Source organism: Ranitomeya variabilis, chromosome 2 (genome assembly GCF_051348905.1).
Source record: "Ranitomeya variabilis isolate aRanVar5 chromosome 2, aRanVar5.hap1, whole genome shotgun sequence".
NCBI classification, from domain to species: Eukaryota; Metazoa; Chordata; class Amphibia; order Anura; family Dendrobatidae; genus Ranitomeya; species Ranitomeya variabilis.
Window position 1 is genome coordinate 587,935,171 of NC_135233.1, and position 18,764 is coordinate 587,953,934.

At 39.0% G+C, this 18,764-nt stretch overlaps 1 protein-coding gene across 1 annotated transcript in view; it reads right to left on the reverse strand.

The window, feature by feature from the left end:
* Nucleotides 1-880: 880 nt before the first annotated feature.
* Nucleotides 881-18,764, reverse strand: part of CDH8 (cadherin 8) — a 521,626-nt gene continuing 503,742 nt past the window's right edge. Inside the window, exons 11-12 of the mRNA XM_077288387.1 lie at nucleotides 5,636-5,887; nucleotides 881-2,933 (exon numbers count right to left, since the gene is read on the reverse strand). Coding sequence (XP_077144502.1) covers nucleotides 2,440-2,933; nucleotides 5,636-5,887 — 746 coding nt within the window. The 3' untranslated portion in view covers nucleotides 881-2,439. The remainder of the gene's footprint in view (nucleotides 2,934-5,635; nucleotides 5,888-18,764) is intronic.

The window sequence follows — 18,764 nt, forward strand, 5'->3', positions numbered from 1 at the left end:
CTTCACTGTGCAGGGTATGATGCTAGATGTCATAGCTAAGGGGCATTTATAACAATATAAAAATACATTTATCCGCTCTCTGAAGCTTCAGCAATGCAGGTAATGGTGCTGAATTAGTTTTCTTTTATAAACCGCATATTGAATCTCAAAGTGTTAGAGCTCTCATGAAACTGACAATTTCTGGAAATTCAACTCAAACTCAAACCTCCACGGATCGGTCAGCTCATATCTACTCAAAATACAAGTGCACCTTCTGAACATCTAAGCTGCATAGTTTATATTGCTAGACACTACTTTCAAATTTGCCAATTGGAAGCACATCAAGATCCTAATTATGAATTGTACAAAATCCATGTGCCACTTGGAATCATCAGGTCACATACACTTAGTAACGGAGCCCTAAAAAGACTTATATGTTTCATAACACCCAAAAGAAAACTAATAAACTTATGCTTTACTATCAGTATCACCCAAACATTTAAAGAGAATCTTGCATGGAAGGCAGGAAAACTATTGCACTTTATTTATGGACAATTTTGCAAGAAGCCAAAGGTTACTGTCTTATATGTCTTAGCATCCAACTCCCTTGACTGTCACTTACGGGTTAAACACTAAGAAAGATTTATTACTTACTTCAGCACTTCAACCTATAGATTGATGTGTGTGCCCTTGAGAAGGGCAAGTTGACAGAAAATAGTATGAAATGTTAGGGTCAAGAATCGAGATATTAAAGGCTTTCAAAACTTTTTTTTCTGCCCCAGATTTTCCCACATTCGTTGATAAATCATATGAAAGAGTCAAGTTGTCTTCTACCAAAACCTCTTCATAATAAATGTGTTTACGGACTCATTTACGTATTCGAAGGACGAGAGACCAGAAAGATATTTATAAAAATATATTTCACCAAGTATTAAACAATACAGGAATTTTCCAATACATGAAGTAAATAAAGAAATGATAATATAGCTTCAGAGCAAAGTAGAAAATTAAAATGATCTGCATGTGATACTTTCAGTTAATATACAATTTCTACTTGTAATTGCAAATTTAATACGAGCGCGGCCGTTGGCGCTGCCAATTTTTCGTGTGCAATTGTCCCTGTGCATAACTAGCAAATATCATAGAAAGGAAATGCTGACTTAAGCACTAAAATCATATTTACACTGATTTTTTATATATTTTTTTGCTCTAGAACACTGGATAGCTACTAGCGTGAGTCTGTCACTGTACAGTGTAATGTGTAAAACTCTAAAATTCTAAAGTTTAAATATTCACATGAACCTGTTTACTTCCAGATGTTTGTGCTTGTAATAAAAAAAACACATTGTATATCATATCCCCAATTCTGAACAAAATATAAAAACTTGACAAAGCCTTTCGGAAAAAAAGTTTTTTTGTTTTTTTTCTCTCTTTTAAGCCTTCCGTTAAAATTCAACTACTGCAAATATACACTGCCCCCTTTATTAAATTACCTCTTGCGGCGTTAAAAGCCATCATAAAGTTTCAAAATGTATATGAATTTTTAACATTTAGTTATGTGCGTACAAAAAAATAAAAGATTAGTTAATGGATATACATTATATATAGAGTTATGTGTTTTTTAACATAGTTCTTCAATAAATAAAGATATGCAAAAAAATTATAAAGTCAATAAAATAGCACTTTGAGAAATCAATTAATAAATAATATTTGGAACAAAGTAAATTATTATATATATTTATATTTTTCTCATCTCTCTTTTAATATTCTAATTCAATTTGGGCAAATATCAATTTGTCGAGGAAAAGTTCAGTACAAACGTGCCTCCATTTAAGGGGTTATGATCATAAAAACATTTTTTTTAATGTATTCTTCTTTGAATTGGTGATAAGATGTGAATAATTTAAGGCCCAAAAAATATGTAGATAATGATGATCAGTTGGTGGCTTGTAGGCCACCAAGTTAGTACAATGTATAGTCATCACACAGTGGAAGCCATTTGGGAATCAATGTTATCAAAATTCATCAGAAGACCAAATATTGCTTTAGTAAAAAGTGGTTAATTCCTCTTTTCAAAATGTTGCAGTAGACTTTATTGGTAGAAGACTTTTATAACAGAGCGATCAGCTTGTCAAAAGTTCCAACCTTTACGTATTTGCTCTGTTTACTCAGACATCCCAGATGCCAAATCTTCAACCTTCATGGTGGCCCAAGTGAATACTGAACATCCAATGACTTCTAGATACTTCACAAACTTTACTCCACAAGACTTACCCCCTAACGTACACAATTTTTGGTTCAACATTACAATGTAGGTTGATTTTGTTTTTGTTCTTTTTTTATAGATGACTGGTGCTAATTGTCTCTAAAACAAGTCGGCCACTTTTGGTCTTAACTAACGATGACCCTAAAATTTTACAGAATTGTGAAGTTCGGAATGCAAAAAATGTTGACTCATTGTCAAGTTTCTCTGTCGCTTTCTCCAACTGAGTAAAGTTCTCCAAGTCTTTTAAAACGAGGACCCCAATCGCTGAGGTAGTCAAAATTTTGATCTGAGTCTGATGTTGACGACTCCAACGAGCTTAGAGAACCAGCCACTGATCCTCTCCCTTCATAGCCATAAATCTGGATTGAGTCGTAAGGTGGGGCAGTGGGGTCATTGTCAGCTTCGTGAAGCCTTACGTTAATAAATTCATCCACATCAACACCGTTGGGAGTTGATGTATGACCTTGCCGGGGCATAAACTGAAAATCAGGCTTGATGTCCTTGCGTGGTAAATATCCATTTATTCCATCAGGGTTTTGCAATGTTGCAATATCAAAAGCCTCTGTATCTTCTTCCCCGCCTCCTTCATCATCATAGCGGATTATGTTTTCTCGAACGTCTTCATCATCCTTGATAATCAGTGGTTCATTTTTGTGTCTTCGAAGTGTGACAAATAGCACAACAATGACTGTAAAAAAAACAACAAAAAGAAAAACAATTAATATGGTAATTCATAACTCCTTCACCTCATTTCAGCAGTTAATGCTGTAATTGCATCAGTGTGATGATTAAAAAGAGATGTAAAATGGCTGTACAGTGTTCACTTACCACCTAAAAAAGCCATATAGAGGGTTGAAAAGAAAGAACTCCTAGGTTTGATGGAGTCAAATGGATTATCAAACGATGCCTGCCAATAACTCTAAAACCGTTGTATTACATATGCTCTGCATGCAGTTCATAGATTCTAAAAGGAATCATGCAGAAAGAAAAAGTACTTTTTTCCATCCCTTCACCCTTTGAAGATCTGTTTTTTCATGTTATTAAAATATTAGTAACCAGTACACTATTTCTATAAAATATTGTGATCCCAAACAATTCTGTACATTTTTTTAACAGAATTCTATTTATCCCAATTGCATGTAATAAGATCTGACCTTTAAATCACCTTTCAATGAAATGTTTCGTATTTGTTCCCGAAAGACATCATTTTACCATAACATTAAATGTACCCTTTAGAAGAGCATACTTTGATATAATATTAGCAGGGAATATATCAAATGAGTAAGTTCCTTTTTTTGTCTCCATTATTTTAATTCATTGGTTTCCATTAAACAGTATGCGGCTGCTTAAAAGTTTTCCGTTCTTACTTTTTTCCCCGGCATGTGGTCCACCTACAATAAATTTTCTGCACAATTGCCGAATTCAAGGAAATATCATTCAAAGCTTCCAACTATTGTGTGCGGATCGTAAAGCCTTGAGTCTTAAATAGATCATTTCAATTATTTAAAATGATAAAAGCAGAAATAAAATATATTATTTTTCTAATGTTTAGGTTGTTGTGCCATATAAATTATATCATTTAAGAGGTATGACTTGCCTGTGACTGTGATTCATGGCCCGTGAACAATACATTACTTAATGTGGCTCACATTGATAAAATGCATTGAAAATAAACAAATATACAAAGGAAAATCAAAGTAAATATTACACCAAAGAGGAGCAAAATTGCAGCTAACTGGTGAACCCACTCATATGCAGAATCCCTGCATAACCTAATAGTTTATATTATTATTATTATTATTATTATTATTATTTATTAATCCAGTACACAATCTCCATAAAGGCTAATAGTATGAATGACATTTTTGGCAGGCCTTCAACATTCCCTAACCTCAGTCCTTTTCTTCTACCTCTCTTTCTAGGTTACTCCCTTCTTTCAACAGTTTTAAAGTTCTTAGCTCTCAAGGATATAATAATGCTAATCCAAGGTGATGGCAGCTTCACTTTCCCGTTGGGCTTGAAACAGAAGAAACGTTCTGGTGTTGACTCATCCTAAAGGTATTGTCTGGCCTTAGGGTTCAAGACTGTAGACACTCTATGTGACTGCAGACTTGTGATCCCTCACAGCACACATATTGAGTGTTGTGCAGACTCTGAAGTGCCGCACCGAGAGCAGTTGGGTGCGTGACCGAAAGTATACGATTTGCATACATGTGGTCACATGCTAACTAGACATGCATTACCTCACTCAATGCAAGTGCACTGACAAAGGCTGGACATGTCAAGTTTGAATGTGTCCAGAAGTAAACTTATTGTATACTTGCGGTCACATGACCGACCACTCCCATTGCCGATACAGGAAAATCCTGACAGTGCGCAGTGCACGCTCTGTGAGAACTCACAAATCTGCACTAACATAGACTGACTACAGACTTGTACTCTAACACCAGACAACCCTTTAAGTGATGTATATGAAGAGGCCTGACTCACTGGCTCATTTTGATAGCCAAGCCAGCCACCTTCTCTTGAATGGTTCATCCATGATAGAGGAAGAGGTTGGCTTATCTATTGAAATAATGCCAATTTGCTCCACTCACATGCAAAATTGGAGATGTGCTCATACAGTATGCTTTTTACTTTGTGGAACCCAACCAAGAGATGTTTCACTTAAAACAATGCAGCAAATAAACTTAAAGTGGTTGTCCTGGATTTTAACATTGTTGGCCTACTTGTAGGATAGATCATCAATGCCTGATTAGTGAAGGTGAGACCCTCGGCACCCCACCGATCGGTTACATCTAGAACTTGTCAGGTGTGGAGCTGCACAGCTCCATTAATGCAGTAGTGGCTGTGGCTGGGTACTGCACATTTGCGCCTACTTACTTGAATAAGGGCAGATGTGCAGGACCTGGTAGTGGCCGCTATACCATTGATGGAGCTGTGCTATGATGTTCTGCAACTTAACAGTACCGACTCCACTTGAAACAGCTGATCAACTGAGGTGCGGGTGCCCATGGATCAGGCGTTGATCATCTATCCTGAGAATAGTCCATCAATATTAAACTCCTTTAAAGTGCTTTTTCTCGTCTTTATTCTTCAAGGAGCGCACAGTTCCCCTGTCTCCAGGATTCCTGATTGCCAGGAGACAGGTTCTTTAACCTAACACCAACATACCATTTTTTTAGCTTCTCATTCTTTCTCTTGATTTACCGATTTCCTAAACTTTACATATATGTAGGTCAGAGCTACAGTACCAGTCACAACTTATGGATAAGAGTGGCGCAGTAGGCAGAGAAATTAAATTCTTTGCTGTTTTCTGCTACGAAGCTAACATATCAGATTCCCTGCAGCATGATCAAAGATTTGAAGCAAATATTGAGCATTACTTACCTAGAAGCAGCACAATGCATGCAAGAATTGCTATCAAAGCTCCCATGCTGAGTCCAATTGGCAGAACATAGGCTTCAGCATTACATGATTGCACCACTCCATCACTGCTACATCCACAGACCCGTATAGTAAGGGTGCTGGTACTGCTCATTGGAGGATTGCCACTGTCACTTATTATAATCGGTAACAGGTACACTTCTTGCTTCAGTCGGTTGAATCCATTATGCCTCGCCAGGATGCTAAGTGAATTATCTAAAAAAAAAAAAAGGAAAAAAGTCAATACAATCAACTGATAATAAATAGATGTTCTTAACACACGCTTGCGCGCAGATATACATGAAATGAAAAACAAAAGAATTACTGGCTTGTCTTTAATTAGAAAAAAAGCTCTGTATTTTTCCCCGAGAGAGAACAGTGCAGTATTTCCATTTAGTCATGCTGAAATACCATATCCAACCTATAGATAAGTGGCTTTTTTTTTATAAAAACTTTTTTTAATTTTCAGATTATCTGAGTTATGTATAGACGTGCCATTCTGCAAATTTTGTTAAAGTTAACTTATCACATGCATAAATGCTATTTTCTTGCAGATATAAAGTTAATCTGTAGATATGTAGAAATGGCCACAGGGAGAAAAATCAGTTTATTATCCTGCAGCCACTCACTTGCAGTCATTAAGGAGATGCAGAGAGCGGTTATATTCACCGATTACAGTAATTGACAGTTAGCTTTGACCAGGCTTAGACTGGCCCACAGAAGAGGAGAAACCTCTGGTCGGCCCCTGAGCAGAAGTGGCCACCACCCTCTTGTATGAGTAGTGCTTGGCACAATATACAACTTAATTTTGAAATGAAGTCCAGCTTCTATGATTTAACGTAAGCACTGAATGGCATGGACATCAAGGTTTATATATAGCATTTTCCCATTACCAATTTACCAAAATAATGGCATCAGTGGGTACATGTGGCCCTTGGCACATGAGACAAGCACATAAAAACAAAGCGAACACCCAATTGTCTCAGAAATGGAACTGTACCTTGCTCCGTGGCTACGTGAAGGCTATTTTTGTCAGTTCAATCAAATAATCAAGAAGGACTCCCAAGTGAGGTGCCACCTACTAAGTAAATGTGCCCTTAAAGAGTATTTGACTCTGAGTTTACCCGGAGAGAACAGTCTTTTGAAGCCACTTGACTTTTTTGTTGTTCGAGTTATATCATCCTTTTCTTATCGTAGCAGCCCGAGACAGCAAGAATTATCCTGCCGGCTGAAGCTCTTTAATGAGAATGTAAAAACATTTCAAATAAAATTTCAAATTGAGAAGGTTGATGGTAATATAGTAAATGTTATGTAGCTGGCTTCTCAACAATACACAAGGAGAATGTGATATCGTTAAATAGATATAAGGTAGTCCGGTTCCAATATTAAGTACATTTTAAACCTTTCACTGTAACCTCTGTGCTTACGCACCGAATGCTCCAATATTATCTGTCACTGTGTTTAGTATCAGCTATCAAAGATTCATTTTGCTGTGGAATTTTTTTTTACTTGCAAAATAACAAACCTTTATCTCAACAACCTGGCGTCATATCTGCTGTTTTTATATAAGCGGTAGAGCGAAGGTGTAGAGATAAAACATGGGATGGCTATTGGGGCCCTTAAACTGAGGGGGTTCAACTCTTGTTGGCCACATCCTCTATATTAATGACCAAGGATGAGTGGATCGGGCAAAGATTGAATTTGCTTGTTCGCACGGATTTTCCCACAAAATTAAATTTTAAAGTCTATTACTATGCACTGGCCACCATACAGTGGGATCCTTGTAAAAAAAAAATTCCTTAAAAAGCTCCTCCTTGCACCCTCCGCTCATCATCATCACCCAACCGGTCCTTGCTGCATTTTCAGATTGAATCACTCATGCTAAAATCCATTGATCGCTCACACTAGGACTGGATTTCCATCCTTGATAAAGCCTAGGAGGATTTTGCACATACAGGTACAAGATCACGGAACATGCCATGATGTCATGATTTGTGACATTTTGTGCCTCAGAGCAGAATCCTCCAAGGTCTCAACGAAGCTGGAAGTCCAAGCCCCATCATGAGTGGATTTCAGCATGGACAGTCTGAAGATGAATCGAGGACCGAACAACTGACAAAGAGAGGTTGGGGAGGTGAGCGGTAAGGTGAGTATAAGGATTTTTCATTTTTGTAAAGGGAAACTGATATTTAAAAAAATGCTATTTAACTTGCAGTTATGGGATTAATCTGCAAGTAATGTTATGAAGTTGCCTCACGCCGACACTGAGAGCTTTGCTTCCTGGAGGAACTTAGCTTTATTCCTCCTGTAAGCCTTGTGTTGGTGGTGCTAGCGCAGCTTTGGTCACCACTCAGGGCATAGTGAGCAGTCGCTGTAGTAGTGCCGCCAACACTGACTGACAGCTGGATCTATAGCTGAGCCAGCTGTGAGTCAGTGCCGGGGGTGTAGCTACAGCATCCACTCACCATGCACCGAATGATGATTAAAGCTACCCTGGCCCAGCCCTATGACAGAAAGCCCAAAGCTGCCAAGAACAATAAAGGTTTTTCCTCCTGGCAGTGGGGCTCTCAGTGCAGATGCCAGGCACCTTCAGAACGCTATTAAGCTGCAGATTAACACCATATCTGTAGGACAGCAGACCAGCAAGTAACACATCACTTGACTTAGGGTCTCGGCCTCTTTATCACTCTCCTCTCAGATTACAAAAACCTACTGATAGATTTCCTTTTAAAAAAAGAAGCTCTGGGGAAAGTGAATGTTCACAAATCCATGGGAGGGTCAGTTTAGATGATAAAAAATTGCAAGAAAAGTCCTTCAGATGGAGATATGTAACGGTATGACACGTGATGGTAAAATACTGTAAGCGGTTACTACATGGAAATGCTTCCTTTTCGTCTTTCTCTATATACTGTATGTGCTGGCTTAATGGCTTATGTTGTAGTTGAAATGCTTACTTAACCGCTTTTTATATTGATTTAACCTAGTCATTTGTCAAATCTCTTCTCTGATGAAGAGGACATTCAAAGCCACATAAAGCTGTCAAAATAATAACATATTTTCAAAATACCGTTCAAGTAACTTATTGGCTGGTATTACTAGCAGTGGAAAGAGCCTGGGGGGAATTTTGCTAGCAAAAAAGATAAAAAAAATTAAATAAATAGTGTAATGAAAGTTGAAGATTCACATGTCAGCATATATTTTTCTTTTGCATTTATTCTTGAGTTTTCCAGGTTTCATGGAAGAATCGATTGTATTCGAAGGTGAAGGGCAAAATAGGTAAAGACGATTCATAAGAATGAAAAGTCAGAAATAGATAAACATAGATATATAAGTCTTTATGACTCTTCATAAAAAATGTATGCATTTAAAGGGGGTTTTCTCAACTTGTCAAATGGGTAAGATGCTTGTAAAACAAGGAACTTTTACAATTTACTTTTTAAAAATGTCCTCCTTTCTCAAGAATGGGATGACATTTTATTTCTATAATTTACAGATCATTGATGTTATCAGCCTATCAGAAAGGACCAGATTCGTAGGCAAGGAGTAAGCACTTGTAAGCGATTGGTTAAACAGCTTGTAAGCACTGCTTTGAAGCTGGACCAAATGTTGGATCTGGCCAGCTTCTTTGTCACTGAACTCTTTAGATTCCTACTGGTCACATTGGAGAATGCACAGGCAAGCCGCTAGCCAGAAATGTCAATCATCAGAAGCACACTGACTCTGGGTAAGTGGGAGGCAGAGTAGCGGAGTAATAATGAAAAAACTACTTTAAAGAGCAACTAACATTTTGTTTTGTTTTTACATAAATCCATAATGTAAATAAAAATAAGAAAATTTGTAATACATCTTATCAGAAAAACCTGCTTTTTTCTCCTCCTGGACTGATAATTAATTCTCAAACTTCCTAGTTTATGGGTAAAATCTGTATTCAGTGAAAACAGATTTTCCCATTACTGAGATAGGAGATGAAACTTGGTGCTCATAAAGTTCTATGAGACTAATAGATGTGATTTCAGGAGAATGTACAGCAAAATGGTTGTGTCTGCACCAACCGTTATTACCTATCTTAGTGATGGGAAAATCTGTCTTCACTGTATACAGATTTTATCTCTGAATTAACAGTGAAAGATGAGTCCAGGAGGATAAAGAAGCAGATTTATAAATAAATATTATAAATGTTCTTATTTTCATATATAGTTTCAAATAATGAAATACTAGACACGAGGTGTGATGCCACGCTTAGTGGTTAAGTACCTAGCGGTGCTTAGCTGAGTGACTGTGCACCACAAAAAATGGATTGGTGGCAGAGGCAAATTGAACAAGTTCCCCTTGTTAGTTGCTGTAATGCATATATAGTTATGAAGATCAGCGCTTACCCTATTTGTTGTGAACGTGCATCCTATGGATCAGGATACCTCAGGGTAACGTGGCCGATCGGCGTTGAGTACGCAGGGAGGGGAGGTTACCCTCCTCTTTCTGGTCCTAATGCCGCTCCATAGCAGTGTGACGTCACATGTAGGCACGCGCGAGCAGGTACCGGCAGCCATCTTCCTCTAGCTGTAACCAGGGACACCTTCGGCAGAGGCTCCCTGGTGTTATGCAAGCTATGATGCACCTCCCCGCTCCCTGCCCTCGATACTCACAAGCAGCAGACAGCAGACTCCACAAACTTCTACCTCCCCTCCCCGCGTACTCAACACCGATCGGCCACGCTACCCTGAGGTATCCTGATCCATAGGACGCACGTTCACCACAAATAGGGTAAGCGCTGATCTTCATAACTATATATGCATTACAGCAACTAACAAGGGGAACTTGTTTAATTTGCCTCTGCCACCAATCCATTTTTTTGTGGTGCACAGTCACTCAGCTAAGCACCACTAGTTACTTAACCCTTAAGTGCGGCATCACACCTCGTGTCTAGTATTGTTCATATATATACAGGATAGGCACAGATCCTGTTTTTGATTCCAGCAGCTAGGGGTTTGCACTTCTCATCCTCTCTTAGGGGAGGCAGCTGTCCACCCTGTGGTGAGCACCAGTGTGATCTATTGTCTCAAATAATGAAATACAATTTAAAACGATAGTTATGCTTTAAGACATGGGTTGGAACTTAAAGCAAACATTTCAGAGGTTCCACTTTTTAAAACATTATGGGAAATTGAAAAAAACAACCACTTCCACACTCTCTGCTTCCACTAAGTGCCTTGTATAAATGCTTACCTTCACGGCCTGGACTGGATTAACTCATGCCTCATCCGGCCATGAGCAGTAACACTTGTTCTACGGTATAAGTGACCCTGATTATGCCTTAGAATCATAGAATGAAAGAGTGTTAGAGTTGGTAGGGACCTCCAGGGTCATCGTGTCCAACCCTCTGCTCAATGCAAGATTCACTGAACCATCTCAGACAGATATTTGTCCAGCCTCTGAAGACTTCCATTGAAGTAGAACTCACCACCTTTTGTGGCAGCCTGTTCCACTCATTGATCACCCTCACTATCAAAAAGTTTTTTTTAATATCTAATCTGTATCTTCACCCATTTCATTGCAAATAAGAATAAGGATGATCCCTCTATACTGTGACAGCCCTTCAGATATTTGTAGACAGCTATTAATTCTCCTCTTAGTCTTCTTTTTTGCAAGCTAAACATTCCCAGATTGTTTAACTGTTCTTCGTAGGACATACTTTGCAGTCCGCTCAAAACCTTGGTAGCTCAACTCTGAACTTGCTCCAGTTTTTCACTGTCTTTATTAAAATGTAGTGCCAAGTAGTGTTGAGCATTCCGATACCGCAAGTATCGGGTATCGGCCGATACTTGCGGGTATCGGAATTCCAATACCGAGATCCGATACTTTTGTGGTATCGGGAATCGGTATCGGGATTAATATCAATGTGTAAAAGAAAGAATTAAAATAAAAAATAGGGATATACTCACCTCTCCGACGCAGCCTGGACTTTACCGCCGTAACCGGGAGCCGTTGTACCTAAAAATGCACGCTTGAAGGGCCTTAGATGACGTCACGGCGCTCTGATTGGTCCGTAGCGGTCGCGTGACCGCTACGCGACCAATCACAAAGCAGTGACGTCACCTAAGGTCTTTCAAGCGCTTGAAAGACCTTAGGTGACGTCACTGCTTTGTGATTGGTCGCGTAGCGGTCACGCGACCGCTACACGACCAATCAGAAGCTGCGGACGTCTTCTAAGGTATTTCAAGCGCTTGAAAGACCTTAGGTGACGTCACTGCTTTGTGATTGGTCGCGTAGCAGTCACGCGACCGCTACGGACCAATCAGAGCGCCGTGACGTCATCTAAGGCCCTTCAAGCGCGCATTCTTAGGTACAACGGCTCCCGGTTATGGCGGTAAAGTCCAGGCTGCGTCGGAGGGTGAGTATATCCCTATTTTTTATTTTAATTCTTTCTTTTACACATTGATATGGATCCCAGGGCCTGAAGGAGAGTTTCCTCTCCTTCAGACCCTGGGAACCATACAGGATACCGTCCGATACTTGGTGTCCCATTGACTTGTATTGGTATCGGGTATCGGTATCGGATTAGATCCGATACTTTGCCGGTATCGGCCGATACTTTCCGATACCGATACTTTCAAGTATCGGATGGTATCGCTCAACACTAGTGCCAAGAACTTGACAAAGTATTCCAGATGAGGCCTGACCAAGGAGGAGTAGAGGGGGATAATTACTTCATGTCATTTAGACTCTATGCTCCTCTTAATACATCCTAGAACTGTGTTTATGTTTACCTTTTTTAATGCTGCATCACATTGTTGACTCATGTGCAATCTGTCTATTAGTAAACCCAAGTCTTTTTCACACATGCTATTACTTAGTTCTGTTCTTCCCATTCTATAGATGCAATTTTCATTTTTCTTGCCCACATGTAGATTCTTGCATTTCTCCCTGTTAAATACCATTCTATTAGTCGCTGCCCATTGTTCAAGCTTATACTTTTGAATCCTTTCTCTGTCTTCTCTTGTGCAGAGGGGGTTTAGTGTTATTCAAGCATAAAAAGTGAACATTCATTGTGCAGACAAATAGTTGCTTTGCTCAGTTCAGCACAATGCTGTAGCTTGGCTAATGCCTGCCATGCAAAGTGAATGGATACAATACTGTGTAAACAGGTCACAAACATTCCTTAGCATGACACAATTTTAATTTGGAGCTTGCTACATGTGTAAATGTTTCTAAGACAGATGCATGATCCTGCAAAGCAATAGTCTTTGTCTTATAGAAACTACAAAGGTTGGCATCAGCCGTGTAATTGGAGAGCTGCTTATTTTATTTCTCTAGAGATGGACTTGTAAACCATGAGATTGTTGATATTTTGCAATAATTTTGATTCTCAAGTCCTCAGACACTTCTCTTCTCCTCTTTATTCTCTCCATGATCATTGTGGCACACACAGACACGCAATGCAAAGATTGAGTCAACTTCTTTCTTTTTTATCTGGATTCAGGTGTGATTTTCATATTTCCCACACCTGTTACTTGCCACAGGTGAGTTGAATGAGCATCACTTGTTTGAACCAAAGGTGTTTACTCACAATTTTGGAAAGATGCCAACAATTTTGTAGTCTTGCATGAAATTATGTTCAATTTGTTTTTCTTCCTTGTATTTTTGTGTTGATCCAAAATACATAAAGGGAATACACATGTGGGTAACAAAACTTGCGTAGTTGCAAATTTTTTCTGGGAAAAATACTTCATTTTCTGGAACAAATGCAAGGGTGCCATCACTTTTGGCCATTTTATCATCTATCTATCTATCATCTATCTACTATCTATCTATCCATCTATCTAAATAAATATATATGTATTGAATTAAAGACCATTTTGGGTGGATTTTAATTTATCAAATCTGCTCGCTTTTCTGAATTTTTAATACAAGAAAGTACCGTGCAATACAAAAAAAAATCTAAAAATGTAAAAAAAACCCTGAGAAGTATTTTTCTTTGTTTTTAGAATCAAATTGAACCACTCACCAATAAATGGCGGACAAGGGAGAAGACATCCAGCACTCATTTGGCATAAGGATATCAACACTAAAGCGGCCTTTGTTATCTTCAATTACCTTCAAATTTTAGAACACCTCTATTGACCAAGGGCCATAGAAGCAAGAGAGCTTGTTAGGTATTTGTCTCACGTCTGAAAAAATGAATAAGCTCTAAGTTGACATTCACCCACTGTGCAATTGATTGACCCTCTCGCATTAATGCCAGCTTGGCTTTGTTCCTATGTGAAGGTAAATGAACGTGCAAAATGTCAGGCTATGAAAAAGCAGAGAAATCCTTATCTTCAGCATCCCGTTTACCTTTGGGAGCCGCCAACAGAACAACTGGCATGTGAACCACGCTACCAGAACTGTGTTACATAACTTTTTCAACTGTCCATTGTCATCTTAAATCTCACATGACATGTAGTCTGAGATCACAAGCCCCCGGACATTAGGATTTGCAACGTTTAAATGTTGGAGAATCTGAAGCATTTTGTATTTTCTGACTATTTATAATCTATCCTAATGGTGTGACATTGACAACAATTGCAATATTTCTGCTTTCTTCTTTAGAGGATTTTACAGGACTTTCTATTGATGACTTATCTTACAAACAGGTCATCAGTAAACCAGCACCCTCACTTTTCAGCTGATTTCAGCTCCTAATATGGCCAGATGTTGAGTATATAAAGCCAGTAATAGTCATTCTTGGGTACTGCAACTCAGCCACAATTCACTTAAAATAGGCAATTAGCTGCAGATCAGCCACTACAAAATATGAACAGTTGCCCCCAGAATAGACTGAAATGCGCGTCGGGGTGAAGGGTTGTTTTGCCTATTAGTGCAGTTGGTACAACACCTTACATTAAAGATAGTTATCATTTATTTATTGTCTGTGCCATTTTCCTGCACATCCATTCCACATTACTATGCATGCCTTATAACAAAGTGAGTATCCTGAATTGGCTGAAAGGCACCATTTCCATTGCTGGTTTCATCACACTATTTAACAGGCAGTCACTGCATCCCTTTCAGTGAGGTACTTGTGTTTTAATATTCTTGTCTCTATTTCTGTATTGAATGTATATTTAATATATAATTATTATTTAGATTCTTTGATACACTTTCTTTTTCTTTCGGGGATTTGTCTCTTTTCCCAGATTTTGGTGATATATCTGCGTACAGCAGTAGCTGCAAACAGCAGATTGATGAGGGTGCATTGTGGTCTCCAGACTCAACAGTCTTTTATTACCAACCTGTCCAAAAGAATGTGTTATAAATGGTTCCATTATGATTATATGTGTCAAGACCATAGATACAGTACAGGAAAGTCCTATGGGGTCTACACAGACCCCCTTATCCCTAAATGGTGTATATTTCCTCTCTGTAATGTTAAAGAAGCACTCCCATTCAATGCTTTTATTCTCTTAATATATTGCAGTCATCATATTATACAGAACTTTGTACTTACAATTGCTCATTTTGCCCTTCTACCCAGTTAGTTCTTTTTTTCCTCATTAGGTCTTTGATATCACATGATTGAAAACTGCTGACTAGCTAAATCCTTCTAAGCTCTATGTAGAAACAGTAGGTCAATTTTCTCTGTATGAGTAATAAGTCACTGGATCAGCAGTTCAAGAGGGAAATGATAAATGCAGGGTCAAGAGACTTCCTGTTTCTACATAGAGCAGAGTAAAGAAGAATTTACTGGGTAGAATAGCAAAATGAGCAATTGTAAATATGTAGTGCTATATAATATGATGATTACAAAATGTTAGGACATAAAAACTTTGATGGGAGGAGTGATATTATCATCTGACATGTGCCCCTATCAGCCGTGGTTGGAATCACGATCCACCCGTGGCTGTTAACATGTTAAATGCTGCTATTAATTTCTGAAGTGTATCACAAACGACACCCATCAGCACCCCAGTCACATGATCACGGGACACCAATGGAACGGCATGACAAACTTGTGTCTACAGTAGATCCCTGTGGTTGTCATAGCCGATCTGCTATGAGTGCCGCCTAGTGGCTGGTGTTCATAGCAGATGAGCAATTCTCCCTCACAGGGAAGGGCTCTGTGTAGCAAAAGCAATCAAAAGATGACAGCTTTGAGTCTCCTATGAAGACAATTGAAGCATATAAAAGTAAAAAAAAATAAAAAAAATAAAAAATAGATCTAAAATTTCAAATCACTCCCTTTTGCCCCATTCAAAATAAAACAATAAAAAGAATCAAATGTACACATATTTGCTATTACCACATTCAGAAATGCCCAATGTATCAAAATCTAAAAATAATTAATCAGATTGGTAGACGCCTTACAGAAAAAAAATTCAAAACAACAGAATTAAGTTTTTTGGTCGCAACAACATTGTAATAAAATGCAACAACTGGTGATCAAAATATCATCTCTATCCCAAAGTGATATAGATAGAAATGTCAGCTTGGTGTCCAAAAAATAAACCCTCACCCAGCCCAAGATCACAAAAAATGGAGATGCTGCGGGTCTCGGAAAATAGCACCATTTTTTTTGTAACAAATTTTGGATTTTTTTCAACACTGAAATAAATTGAAATGGAATTGAAATGTCACTTTAAATAAGCCCTTTAGACCTATTTGACATTGTGTGCTGCTATTAATTCTACACTTTCAATTTTTTCCAAGTCAGAGTATGATGAATGAAAAACACATGAAGGAGTAAATATAATGTACAGTGAGAATGACAAAAGGAGGTCTGGCAAAACACACACAATCACACACACACAAAACTTAGAATAAGTAGGTATAACAAAGGTTTTACAGCAGGATGCCGAAAAACAGTAGGAGAACTATTGTTTGACATTTGCATTTTTGAAATGCTACATATTGGTTTTCTTGTGTTTCGAAGAGCACTTAAGTTCAGGAAATGAGTGCATTTTGAAACAGTAAGTGGGGTTAAAACGATAAAAGAATAAAACAGCATGTATACATAAAGTTATATTTAAGGTGGTTTCTGTCAAAAATCCGAAATGTACTCAGTGGAATGCTCTCAGGGCAATATCTCAGAGTTTGGACCATCCTCCGGCCACCACCAAATGGACAAATTCTTTTATTGAACTCCATCCCACCATTATGCCTCCCAAACTGTTTGGATGAACGTGCTGAAGAATAGAATAGAAAATTTCCTCCACTACCCCTTCAGTAGCTCATAAGTGCCATCCTTAAAGGGAGTTTGTCAGCACAAAATGGCTGTTCTAATTAGGAATCGGTGCTTTGTGCATCCTTGATGTAGCCAAACAACTTAGTGCTCCTTCCGCCTACTTTTGTCCATCTATTGCCAATCGCCTCTTTCTTGATTGACAGGTCTGACTGTACAGGAGTCAGAGGATGGCAGAAAGAGAGGTGCAAAACAAGTAGATGGGAAGGTGTACTGGTTGGTTGACCATGCCAAGCATGTACCGAATGCCTGTGCTGTGTTAAAAGAGGCATTTTCTGCTGAAATGCTCCCTTTAAGTGCTCATGCAGATGACCGTATTATCGGTCTGAGTGAGATCCGACAAAACATCAGGTCGCACTTGGACCAATGTTATTTTATAGGGTCATACACATGTCCAATTTTTTTTTCAGAGTCAGTCTGAAGAAAAATCGCTGCATGCCCGAGTTTGATCTGATACTCGGGTCACACTCGGCCATGCAACTCAGTGAGTCCATGGAAACCATCGACTTGCACGTGGGTGACATCTGAGTGCAGTCTGATTTTCACAGACTGACAGAAAGGAGATGTGACATTTTTGTTCTCCATCTTCTCATTTAAGAGAATCTAATCACATTCTACTCAAGCTCTGATCGTGGTGTGATTTGAATAATCGACCCGGTTTTCACTGTTTCTTGTCTGCTCCTGCTCTTTTGGCAAGTAATGGAGAAAGTAAGACACATACCAATCTCACTTGTTTAAACAGCTCCTTAAAATATTAGGGTTTCCAGATGGTATTTTTACTTCACTCTCATTTCTAATTCTGCTGTCGTTAAAACTCTAATTAAGCAGATTTTATTAGTAAATCATCAGGGCAAGTGTTTGAGAAAACAAAAGGTTTCATTTATGAGGTAAAAAAAGCAAATGTTGTTTGGTGATACCATTTACAATATTTTTCTTCTGTTATAAAAGGTTGTGGGTTTTCTGTCTGGTGAGATAGTTCTTGGCTTGTATCTTCAATAGACACGTGAGGTGAACCAACGGCCCGATATTTCATCAATGTGAATAAATATCAAGCATCAATACTTGACTCAGGAGTGTTAGGTATCGAGTTCCCACCGCTGCACATGGGGAGTTTCGAACCATGTCCACTGCGGTCTCCCATTCTCCTCCAGCCACAGTGGAACCTGCTCAGCAGAGATGTCGATCCCAGCATCTGGCTCAGGCAGATACTGGGTGCTTGGGTACTGCTTCCTTTCCAGGCTCTGCCTTTGTAGTCTGCACTGATCAGCAGCAAGCAGACATTTCAGGGACTAAGTCCTGCTTTTCCCACACTGAGCATGCCCATGGGACGACCTCCCATTGGAGGTCGGAGGTCACATGCTCAGGTTCTGTTGCATCTCCTATTGGACCATCAGGAAGGTCCCAGAGTGATACTACTATAAAAGGTTCGCATGGCTGCTCGGCTATGCGCTAGTGTAAACTTGTTAACTTGTATGTGTGGATGTATGCCTGTTGATGGATGAAAGCTCTAAATCATTCCCATCACTAGTGTTGTTGCCTGCTCACGAATGGTAGAGCTACCTAGCGCCTGACAGTGCTATCCTGCACATTAGCACAAGATGCTGATTCTAGTAAGCAGCGTCCTCCAGAGTGGCGCTGCATGCACTCCTTTGCGGTAAATGTTTAGTTTAAGTTGATTCCCTGGCACCACAGTAGTGGTCTCGAGTGCAAGAGATCTAGAGGGACTCTTACCCTGAGTCTTTGGGGCAGAGTTCTGTGTCGCCTTGCTTGCCCTCTCTGTGAGCAACAGGGTTCGCTTCCTTCATACCGGGTGAAGCTAACCCATATGTGTACTCACATTATACCGCCATACTGTATAGTCCATCATTACCAAGCAGC